Below are 12,457 nucleotides of genomic sequence, written 5' to 3'. Positions count from 1 at the left end.
TGTACTACATTTTGCATTTTTGGTTCCCTCTGTTAACAGTGGGGAATCCCATCGCTGATAACATTGGACTGTGTTACCTCAGGGCATGAAGAACAGCCCGACCATTCGTCAACAATTTGTTGCTGGAGTTTTACCTCCTGTACTCCACATCCCCTCTTCAGATTACTGAAAGGAGATCCAGACTTATGATCACCACAACATTTGACACCAGCAGCAACAACAGTGATGAATACTGCCATCTCAAAGATGACCTAGCAACCATTGCGGAACTGTTGGGTTCAGTTAAAATGGATTATTTTTGTATTTTAACTATAGTGGAAAGAATCAATCATTAGTTCATTGTGTTAATTCTAGTTTAGCTGCTTATAGAAATAACTCAACTTGGTGTAATTAAGCCTGGGAGTGTGGATACAGAATGTGTTAAAAATAGGGTTAGTTTTTCCTTTTCTCGGTGTTTTAGTTTGCATTCCTTGCTTATTTCAGTATGTTCAGAAGTGATACAAGATTCTTTAAATCTCACTTTTTTCATTAGTAAAGAAGGGGGAGATGTGGAAGATAGAGAGGTCAGCTTGGCCACGCCAAATGCTGACTCACTGATAATGAGGCTCTGAAAAGGAGACAAAAGGTCTGAATAAACAGAGGTGTTTTGTACCAAGGCATAAGATAAGCTCTCTGCTTGTTATGGAACTTGCTTGCTTTCTAGCCAATGGATTGTTAGTGGAAATGTATTGAATGCATGTGTTAGAATATAAAAGGCTTGCTTAGAAGAATAAGTATGGATTCATATATGATAGGGATATGCAAGATGATGCAGAAACACATCATGATCATCACAGCAATAAAGAAATCTTCCTGACATGAGAACCCTGAATTGTGTTGCTAACTCACAACAAGCAAACAGAGTCTTCTATCAGGGGAGAACTAACTGCATGCACCTGTACAGGTTAGGGGGTGATCTACTGGAAAGGAGCTCTGAGAAGGACTTAGGGGTCTTGGTGGACAGCAGGTTGACCATGAACAAACAAAGCGCCCTTGTGGCCAAGTATGCCAATGGAATCCTAGGGTGCACCAAGAAAAGTGTGGCTAGCAGGCTGAAGGAGATGATCCTTCCCTCTACTCTGCTCTGGTGAGGCCACACCAGAAATACTGTGTACATTTCCAGGCTCCTCAGTTAAAAAAAGACATGGATCTTCTAGAGAGAGTCCAGTGGAGGGCTACCTGTATGAGGAAAGGCTGAGAGAACTGGAACTCTCCAGCCAGAAGAAGACTGAGCTGAAATGGGGTTTTGATCACTGTTCAATAAATACCTAATGTGTGACAGTCAAACGGATGAGGCCAAACACTTTATAGTGGCACACAGCAACAAGGGGCAACAGGCAAAAATTGCAACAGCAGAAGTCTCATACAAGCATAAGAAAAACTTCTTTACTGAGAGGGTGACAAAGTACTGGAACAGGCTGCCCAGAGAGGTTGTGGAATCTCCTTTTCTAGAGATAATTCAAGACCTACCTGGATGCCTCAGCGTAACTAACTATAGGGAACCTGCTTTGTCAGGATAGATCGGGATAGTTGGATTAGACAGCTCCCAGAGATCTCTTCCAACCCCTATGATAACTGTCCCTTCATGCTTATGGCAGTACATGCAGACCTGTGGGCAAGGATCATTAAATAAGCCTCTTCCCTATTTCTGTCACACTATAGAATATGGTAGAATTAAATACCGGAGCATCTCAAGTTAACCAAATAGTTTAAGGCAGGTATACCCAATCCATGATCCATGGGACCAATGCAGCCTGGCACAGCTTGTACTGTGGCCCACTCCCTGTCCTGCACCATCATGACAGTGCCTCAACCCAGCCCCCAGCACACAGCCATGGCTCAACAACAACTGAAACACTGGTATCCCCTTAAAACTGTCCAGGTTGAAACCAGGACAAGAAGAGAGTGTGGTGCTAACTCAAGTTATGTCAAATAATTGTATGCATTTGATACACTAGCTGAACACAGTCCCTTGAAGAACAAAAAACATGAAGCTTTTCTTTCCATTCAGATAAAGGAATTTGAGAGTAGGTTTCAAGATTGCTGAAAAAGTTATTTATTGGTATATTTGAATTTTATTTTCAGTTAATTAGATTACCTGTGAATTTTCAAATTGAGTGTATAGAGTTACAATCAGATATTCAACTCAAAGAGAATTTGATCATGTATCTTTACTAGTCTCATAAGACCTCTCTTACCAGAGAGATACCCCTTGTTTCACAGTCATTCCTATTCTGCTTACATTGAAGTGAAATCACATCTGACAGGTTCTTAGTAAGACCAGGCAAAGTACTTGCAAGGTCAATAATCATACAGAGAATGAAGGGGCTCTCCAGCTATGCAGCCCGAAGCAGCCTAGGTCCAGAAGATGCTCTCCTTTCAGGAGCTGGCCTTTCTATGAGCCCAGAGTGTCTCCATCCTAGTGCTCAACCACTAATTCAAGCACTGACCTAAATGTTCCCCTACACTCCACCTCTTCACAGCATGAATAGTGATAGGGCACTTTAGGAGATGAGCCCAAATATTACCATTACAATATATACAATTATCATACAGAATATACAGAAGTCCATCAATTGATTCACTTGTGTGTGCAGGTTTCATAGTTGTTGCAGGATCACACACACAGGGTTTGTAGATGTTGAAGGATTTATTCAGTAGGTGTTCCCAGAAAGTCCAAGTTTGTTCACTGTTTATTTTTTAAATCTTCAAATAAGTCCATTTCTAGGTGCCACTGAAGAGCAGTGTTACAATAGCTCTTCAATGACCGTGGAGTATATATTCCTTGGAGGTCAGTGATGTTGCTGCTGTTGGTGGTCTTGCGTGTGCCATGGATCTCCAGGGGTATTAAAAAAAAAAAAAGAAGTAAAGAAGTTTAACTGTTACTAGAACAGCCAAGTCTATCCTCCAGGGTGAAATACATACAGTATTCCAGTTCTGGGTCAATATTTCTGCCAAAATAAGGGCATACTCAGGCCATTTGTACTACAGCCTTTATCTTGATACTGATGGTTGTATAATTATATTAGGCACTGGGGGTGTGTTCTGACCTGCCAAAGCAAAAAAAAAAAAAAAAAAAAGAAAAAAGTGTTCCCTCTGCAATGAAAATCAGAGTTTGTAATATAATTTCTGGAATATGTGTACTGATGACTTGTGGAGTTACTGAACCTCCCTCTTCGAGTAACCTCCTGCACAGTGCAAGTAGGCCACAGTCACCTTAGTCCTACCTGCACTGCCCAAGGCCACTTAATTTATGGATTGCTGGTGCAACCTCTCCTTCAGCCTTGGCTTTCTCCTCCTGCCTATGTATAAGCCCTTGTATTTTTCACATCCCTTGGCAAATTCAGCTTCATCTGTGTCTTGTCTTTCCTGATCTAATCTCTACACTTGTGGACAATGTCCCTATATTCTTCTCAGGCTACACAACCTTGTTTCCACTTCTTCTGCCTCTTTCCCCCCAGTTTAAGCTGCAGGTCCTGCTCTCCTGCCTCCTCTCAGCTTCTTCTGCTGGGGGATGGAGAGCTCTCACACTCACAGAGAGGTGTCCTTAAAGAGCTGCCTGCTCTGTTCTGTTTCTATGTCCTTAAGGACAGTTTCCCAGATCTCAACCAGCAGCTACTTGAGCAGCTGGAATTTTGTTCTCCTGAAGTTTAGGGTCCTGACTCTACTTTTTGCCAGACCTACATTCTTCAAGATCACAAACTCAACCAAGGCATGACCACTACAGCCCAGGCTGCCTCCAGTCTTCACTTCTCTAATGCTCTCCTCTGCATTAGTTAGCACCAGCTCCAGTAAGGCTTCACCTCAGGTCAGTCTGTCTAGTATCTGGATCAGGAAGGCACCCTCAACAGACTCCAGGAATCTCCTGGATTACCTGCCACCCACTATTCCATTATCTCAGCAGATATCCAGGTGGTTGAAATCCTCCATCAGGAGAAAAGCATGACATCTCCTGTAGCTGAAGTGAGAAGGGGAACCTTCTGCACCTTCAGGCATTGTTGCTTTTACTATTAACTTCTGCTGTTTATATTATTGGTTCTACCACCTGCAATGCAGAATAGGTAACAAATAACTGCTTTTCAATCATACCATCTATTTTCTGCTCCATGCCATGCCCGGGACCAAAAAACAACTAGGATCCAAACAGAAATCTGGTACTGCCAGATCCACAAACAAACCCTTCCTGAGTTTAGCAAGGACAGTGGGATCAAATAAACAAGCATAGGTTCTTAGGATAACTATTAACTTTACCTGCTGAAAAGCTTTCTGTTTTTCTCATCCCCAATCTCACAACTAGCCTTTCTTAATTGATATAGAGATCTTAAGACCTGTGCAAGGTGGCGGTATGGAGGCTCTCCAATATCCCAGTTTGCCCAGAAATTCCTGCAATTTTTCCACCATGGTTGGTACCGGAAATACTGGGATTTTATTAATAATAGTGTTGGGTAAGATCTTAGTCTTACCTGACCAAATAACTCCCAAAAATTTCACTAATAGTCCAGACCCTTGGATTTTCTGTGGACTGATAACACATCCTTCCTCCTGCAAATAAGCCAACAATTGCCTACCACTTTCTCCAGCTCTTCCCAAGAGAAAGAGATCACATCATCATACTGATGAGTTAACATTAGCTTTACATCATTAATGTTATCTCTTTTTGTTCCAAATCATACACTGCCACATTGTAGCAGAACTTTGGAGAACACATGAACCCTTGTGGTTGGACCTGAAGGTTCCACTGCCTATTCTCCCAATTAAAAGCAAATTGGTCTCATAATTCCTCAGCAATTGGGATGCCAAAGAATGCACTGGGCAGATCCAGGACATGGGAGAAGTCTCCAGTTTCCTGCTCAATATATCCAGGAAGATGACTATACTGGCTACTGCAGCATGAATTAGTAGGGTCACTTTATTTAGTTCCTTGTAATCTTACAGACATGCACTATATTTCATCTGATTTATAGACAGGCCATGTAATTCCTACTTTCTCTAATTCCTGCATAGTTTTCATAATGTGTCATCCCTATGGGAGTCAATGTTACTTCGTATTAGCGATTCACCACAGCCTACACCCAATATATATTCCTGAACTGGGACTACAGAAACCTTATACTTCCAGGGGGAGAGATGCCTAACACCCAACATCAACTGACTCTGGGTTACTGGAATCATTCTTCCTTCAAAATCTCCTATAACAATACACCTGCTTGAAAATCATGATAGATAACTAAATCATCTATAGCAATCCATCTGTCTTTCGGATTCACACCCCTGCTTTTATGAGATCATTCCATAATCGCTGGTGAGACACTCTCATTAGCCCTGATCGTAGAGCCCTTCAAGCTGGTTTATGAGGTCAAATCTCTCTAGTTTCTATAGGCTGAAGATTTCACCTGTATCTTAGGCATTCTGTTTCCCTTGGGTAAGCTACTGTCTGTGCTGCTTGTTGGACAGTTACACCTCCAGCTACCAGAGGATTCAAAATAGGTACTAGGTGCCATATTGATGAGAGGGGGCTTGCTGCAGGATTGGATCTCTCACCCCAACTGGGAACTTTACTAGGTCATGACTTTCAAAGTCCCTCTCATAAACAGCCCCTTTAATTCCTAATTCCCTTATATATATTTTTGTAAGTCCACATGTTACCCCACATTCCACTATGAGCAGGCACATCGTTTTCATTTTGCCTTCATTTCATTGTCACCTTATAAGGTGACACACAGCATCTAGCCACTGTAATAAAGAGTGGTTCCCATCATCATGCCCAACGGGTGAATGTAATCTGTGCTTCTTGGCCAGGTGTGATGTGATGGAAACTAGTTTTGATGTCTTGGGCCTGTTAACCTTAAAGCCTTTTGCCTCTATATTCCATAGTCTTAAGCCATGCAGAGAGACTCTCAGTTTTTGAGAAAACCTTTTTACTAGGGCTGTTAATTCAGTACTGTAATTTTGGCTGGCTGTTATCCCTCAGGAGGTGTAACTGCTGGAATTCCCAGAAAAATATTTCCTTTTTTGAGTTACCACTGATCACATTTCTAGAGGTTCTAGTCATAGGGAGCCTCTAGCAGGGTGTTCTTCAAAATTGCTTCTGATGGTTTCCTAGTAATGCCAGATGAAGCATATGCAGGAAGGCTAATATGCATAGAGAAAGAAGACAAAAACTCACCTAACTAGTAAAGGGGAATCTCTGGCCATACAGGCCTCATTCACAGAAAGCAACCTAGATCCAATAGACACTCTTCTTTCAGTGGCTAGCCCTTATAGGTGCCCAAGGTGGCTCCACCCTGGGTACACCCCTTCTGGTCACTTGGGGAACACAGATGCAAGCAATTTATCCAAGGATGAATCCCATTGGGATTCATAGACATATATGCATATGGCTGGATTAGCAAATCTAGCACTAGTTCAGTGTTGGCTGGGAGTTTATTGTTACCACAGTCAGTCCTACAACTCAGCACTCCAGGTATTGAAGACAAAGGCAGCAAACATTCCTGTTTTATGTGTATCCCTATTTGTGAGGGGACCATCCTCATCAAGTAATGAAACAATCTCTGGCCCTGTTTTTGCAGTTAAGATATTGAAAAGACCTTTTTACTTTCCCACATAGTTCTGACCAGCTTTAACTCTATCTGAGCAAAAATTTTCTCCCTACAATTATAAACAGCTCTTTGAAGTCCTCCTATGTTGGCCAACCTTGCTTCCAGTGGCCATACACTGGAGCCTATAAACAGGAGGGAAGTAAATTCTTTACAAGGATAGATAACAGCAGGACAAGAGGAAATGGCTTTAAACTGAAGGAGGGAAGATTTAGGTTGGATGTCAGGGGTAAGTTCTTTACTACAAGAGTGGTAAGGTAAGGTGGTAAGGTGCTGGAACAGGCTACCCAAAAGCCTGGGTTTGGTTCACAGGCTGAACCAAAAAGAGGCTGATGGTGACAGTTTCCTGGATTGTATCATTACTAATGACAAGAAATGGTGTCACCACTATGAGCTAGAGTCAAAACAGCAGTCCAAAAAGAAGCAGCGAGATGTTTGTTCTCCATCAAAGAAAAAGTTCAAAGTGCAGTCCTCAGAGGGTAAAATGATGTGCACTGTTTCTAGGATAGGAAAGGAGTTGTTCTGTGCTTCTCAGAACTCAGATCACTATATCATGATGCTAACTTGAAGATAAGGGTTCAAGATTCCAGAGTTGGGTGAAAGAAGAAGAGAACCTTTCTTTTGCAATATGATAATGCTGAGCCCCACATAAGTTTAAAGACCACAGAGTACACTGCTAATCTTGGCTGGATTATCCTACAACACTCCCTGTATATTCGAGGTTTTATGTCTTCTGACTTCCATCTTCTTGGGGTGATAAAAGATGAACTGCATGGGCAATATTTTCTTCGTAATTACATCATCACAGCAACTGTGAAACAGTGGGTCACCTTTACTTGTGCAGATTTTTATGAGCACTGCATGCAGTCTCTTGCTCATCACTGCCAAAAAGGCTTAGCTAATGGTAAGGTCTATGTTGTAAAATAGTGTTTTGTAATTGAGAATTTCCTCTATCAAATACTGTTGTTGTGTTCTTTTTATCTGCTGTAGTTTTCATGGAACTAAATAGTTCTTGTTATGGGGAAAAGGATTCACCTCACAATATTTGGTCCTGCCTGCCTGCTCTGCAGAGAAGGGTCTTGCTGATGGAATTTATAGCAACATGGGGAAGATAGTTATCCCAACAGAATGATTATAATTATTCACATTCTAAAGCTTGTTTGGTCCACAGTCTTGGTTTCAGGTATTACTTTGGAACTGCAGGCTAACATTTTCCAACATAGTAAATGGATGATTCCACAGCAGAGGCCACTTATTAGTCATAACCACTGAGAACAGACAATATGGTGAATATTAAACTGAATTAAAAAACAAAGCAAACCTCCCCCACCATCAAAAAGAGTCAGTCACTTCCCTTCTTCTCAAGCCTCTTTCAAAGCATTCCTACATACTCTTGAAAATGCAGATGAACCTGAAAATGCTACAACATGAGATCTTTGCTCCTGTTTCTAAAAATAAATTTAACAAAACTATCTCAAAGGGGCTATTACTACTAATGATTCCCAAATGAGAGGAATCACTAAGTAGGACACAGAGGAAGAAATCTCACTTCCAGCTCTGGCAACAGTCTTATACAAGTAACACTTTAAATCCAGAAAGCTGTTTATGTTCAAAAGTGAAGAGTTTGTTCTTTCTGTTCTTGTTAGAAACTTACACAGACATAACAGGGAAAGGTTTTAGTAGTTTTGATTACAATTCTCAATGTAAATAGGCAGTGATATTTAGGTCAGAGCATTTGAAAGAGAAAAGGAAGTCTGATTTTTAAAAAATCTGTTCATTTTAATATGACATTTGTAGTTCAGAAAACAAAAATTTGGGAAAGAATACAACTACTGAAAAAGGTCAGTAAAGTCTTTTAATCTTCTGAAGAACCTTTGAATATTGGTAAGAAACTGGAAACTTGGGCTACGTTAAACCTTAGGAAATGCATGTTAGTTTTGCAGTCTGTAATCAGTTAAATCTTGCATGGGTTTTAGAAGTATCATAGTATCATAGTCTCATGTGGGTTGGAAGGGACCTTAGAGATCATCGAGTCCAACCCCCAGGATTCGAGCCTCTGTGTAGCAGAGCGGCACTTCTATGACTTGCGCCACAGGGTGGATTCGAACTCTGGGCCCCAGTGTTGCAAGGTGGCATTCCTACCACTTGTGCCACCAGGGCACACTAAGTATTCTAATGTGTTGTAAAAGCAGCCATGAAAAGTATTTCAGTGGTACTTCCAACAGCTAGTTTGTGTACTTTATCACCGCACCAAGTTCTATGGTATCCTAGAAAGTTAGTTTCACATATATAGGAGAAAAATGTATTTTCTTCACTGACTTTGCACTGCACTGGAATAACATTTACAGTATTCCTTTGGTATAAAATAAACAATAGTAGTAGTAATGTGTAATTTGTTGCTTTCTTGTTTCTATATACACGGATAAAATACAAGATTAGACACATTGCTAATGTTATATATACAGAAGAAAAAAAAACCAACAACAAAAATAAAACCAACAACCAAACATCTGATGTATGGTTTTCATGTTGGATTCCAGAAGGGTTTTCAAACAGACAAATGGGATTTAGGCAACTGTTTACCATTACATTTCAATTCTGGTGCATTTATATCCTTCAGAATCTGCTGTTTTAGATTACAAAAGCCCAGAAACAAACCTATAGACTTTGACTCTACTAGTAATTTTCAACAGACACCAAACAGATAAAACTGTTTAAAGAATATACCCGCTGATGTTCAGGTAATAAAAATATTTTCATTAGATCTCTATCAGAACAGTACTTATGCACCAACATTATTTCTGCACAGTAAATTGGAACTGCAGGATAGCGTGTGAAGCACTCCTTTTAAGAACCTTGAGGTCTTCTAGAGCAAGGTTTGAATACCACTTAATGTTGTGAGTTAGCAAGACAACACAGGGTTCTTGTGCCTGGAAGATTTCTTTGTTGCTGTGGTGATCATGATCATGATGTGTATCTACATCATCTTGTGTATCCCCATCATCTTGTGTATTCGTATCATCTTGTGTATTTCTATCATCTTTTGCATCCCTGTTTATTCTTCTAAGCAAGCCTTTTTATATTCTAACACACGTATTCAGTACATATCCACTAACAATCCATTGGCTAGAAAGCAAGCAAGTTCCTTAAAAAGCTTTCATAATCAGCAGATACCATTATGGTGGTATGGAATTAAGGGCCAAACCTTTCTTATAATATTCTGTTAAATTTTATTGCCAAGTGACAGATGACAGCAGAGGGGCAGTGTGACAAAATGGTATTTGTAACGGATGTGCACATGAATCAAAGGCATGCAAGTCCTCCATGTGGAAAACCTTGCACTTATTGACATTTACTGCTGCTTGCTAAATGTTTGTGGAGACCAAACAGTGAGATAGTGGACATTGTGTTTCAGTGGTAGTGATGACGATACTGGTCACATGTGATAGTGCATATTTTTTGCAAGCACAGCATGCAGACTCTAGTTCATCACTGGTGAAAGCACATAGCTCAAAGTGGTGACTCCATTGAAAAATAGTGTTTTGTAGCTGGGTATGTTCTCTATCAAATAAATGTTAATTGTGTACTTTGTATCTGTTGTAGTTTCCATGGAAATAAATTGGAGCTATTACTGTTAGAGAACCAGTGTATTTAGTCTAGAGTGGACCTCTGTTGCTGTGTAGATGGAAAACAAGATCTGTCCAGAGTTTTCAGAATGAATGGATTTTGATGGATTCAAGGTTTGAACCTGGGAGTATCATATGAGTAGCAAGATCTGCCGTTTTTCTCATTATTTCCAAATTTGATTGGGACACTTTTCCACATGACAAAGACAACTTCCATTCTTATGTGTTATTAATGTAAACTGGGTATTGCACACAGGCAGGAGAGGAATTTTTACAGCCTATATAACACACAATAATATCCTTGAAGTGAAAAAAGAGTGTGATGAAGAGCAAAGCATGTGTGCATACTAGGGATGAAGAGATAAAGCAGGCATAGGAGGCGGCATGCTTTTTTCAGAGTGGAAGTGTACACACACCCTACTATTCACTCAGGAGTAATGTCTTGACCTGTGGTTCATGGAACTACAACAAATTCTTAAGAAACAGAGAAGAAGAAAAAACTGACCTGTTTTTCATTTTCATCCTCCAGCCTCAGCCTGTCCTCTATGCAGTTCCTGGCCTGAAGGAATGCCTTCCTCTGAGCCCTTTCTGTCAAAATCCTCACAAAGACCCCATACAAATTTACACTGACAAAAAGGATTGCATTGGCCACAAGCTGTAAGGAAAAAAGAAAATAAAAATAAATATTTTAAAATACAGATTTATTTTACTTTTCTACTCAGCAAAATAAATTTGAAAAGAAAGAAACAACCCTCTTTAAAATTCTCCCTTGCTAGTCATGTCACTGAAATCCCTTCACATAACCCAACTGCAGAGGAACTATAATAACAAGTCCAGACAGGCAACACTGCACAATACAGAATTCCTTAGCTGCTGAGTTTCTCTTATGACAATTGGTAGGTTATTATTTTTGTTCAGCATCAGTTCTTTCATCAGTCCATCTGGTAAGAAAGCACTTCAGCATTTGCTTAACTGCATGATGCTCACTATACAGAAATTATTTTCCTATACCCTTACAACTTAGGGAAACTACTGTGTCCCCCCCCCCCCCCCCCCCCCCCCCCTTTTTTTTTTTATTTGAGAAGTGAGGTATTATCAAAACCTGTAACTATTTCAAAATCTATTCCTATGTATTCCAGTTTTTCATATTGTGCACTTTGTATATGAAAAATATTTTCTGTCCACACTGTTAGAGAATGCACTATATTTTTTAAGAAGTTTCCCCAAAACACCGTTGATGCTACTGTGTGGTGTACCTTCTAGAAGATGTTAAGTGCTTTCAAATGATGCACAAAATGATTGCATCATTTATATAATCCCACACTCACGGGTATGCTTGTATAACTTCATAATAATTGCATAATACCAATTAATTATTTTGGAATTATTTGTATAAGCAGTGCTTTGAAGAACAACACCTAAATGACTTAATAGTCTTGCTGATTTTTTTATTTTTTTTAATGTGTTTACAATACAGGAGAAAAGTTAATTAAACTAACATAAATAACACTATCTTGCACATCACCTCCTTATTCAAGACAGTCCCATGCAAATTTCTCACTTCATCTCTGATTTCTGAAACCTTGATATTTTAATAGAATAATGATGTTAACAAAAACTCATAAGTATCTCTAGATGGTGAATTTTGCAAAGCAGTGTTTCTTTAGAAAGGGGGCTGTAAGTTCTATTTACCAACTATCTTTTCAGTCTTATTCTCCATATTTACTATAGTCTCTAGCACAGAATATTGATGAGGATTCATGGGACTCATGAATTTCCAAAATTTCAGAACCCAGTTGGCACTTAAATTGGCCAAGGTGGAGCATAACAAGAACAAATAGAAACATTACAGTAAGTAACATGTGAAAATCCCATGCAACTAAAATTGTTCATTAAGATATATAAATATTTTAAAATTTGAAGTGTCTCTCTATGTGAACAGCAAAATCAATTTTTTAACAAAAATAAAATCATTCACACTACTGTAGAAAATGCTTACTAACATTCATGACATCATTTTAAAGATAAGCATCAGACTAGAACTCAGTTAACAGAGAGAGTAAAGATTCAAAATGTCATGCAGAAACTTTCTGCTGATTTGAAGACCCTTTGGAAAGTATTTCATCCCACAAAAATAATAAAGATATTTGTCATGTTTACCTAATGGCAGTATAAATCTAGTATCATCTCTGTATA

General features: G+C 39.5%; 1 protein-coding gene across 2 annotated transcripts in view; it reads right to left on the bottom strand.

Moving 5' to 3' along the window:
- Positions 1-12,457, bottom strand: part of ADCY1 (adenylate cyclase 1) — a 135,992-nt gene that overhangs the window by 87,387 nt on the left and 36,148 nt on the right. For both annotated transcript variants that reach the window (XR_014942684.1, XM_032442541.2), the window contains exon 2: positions 10,767-10,916. Coding sequence is in view for 1 of the 2 variants with exons in the window: in XM_032442541.2 (XP_032298432.1) it covers positions 10,767-10,916 (150 nt within the window). In the remaining variant the exon portion in view is untranslated. The remainder of the gene's footprint in view (positions 1-10,766; positions 10,917-12,457) is intronic.

Source organism: Coturnix japonica, chromosome 2, assembly GCF_054131305.1.
Source record: "Coturnix japonica strain WE chromosome 2, WE-NBRP24, whole genome shotgun sequence".
Taxonomy (NCBI): Eukaryota; Metazoa; Chordata; class Aves; order Galliformes; family Phasianidae; genus Coturnix; species Coturnix japonica.
Note: the sequence above shows the minus strand (reverse complement) of the source record. Positions and strands in the feature narration are given on the sequence as shown.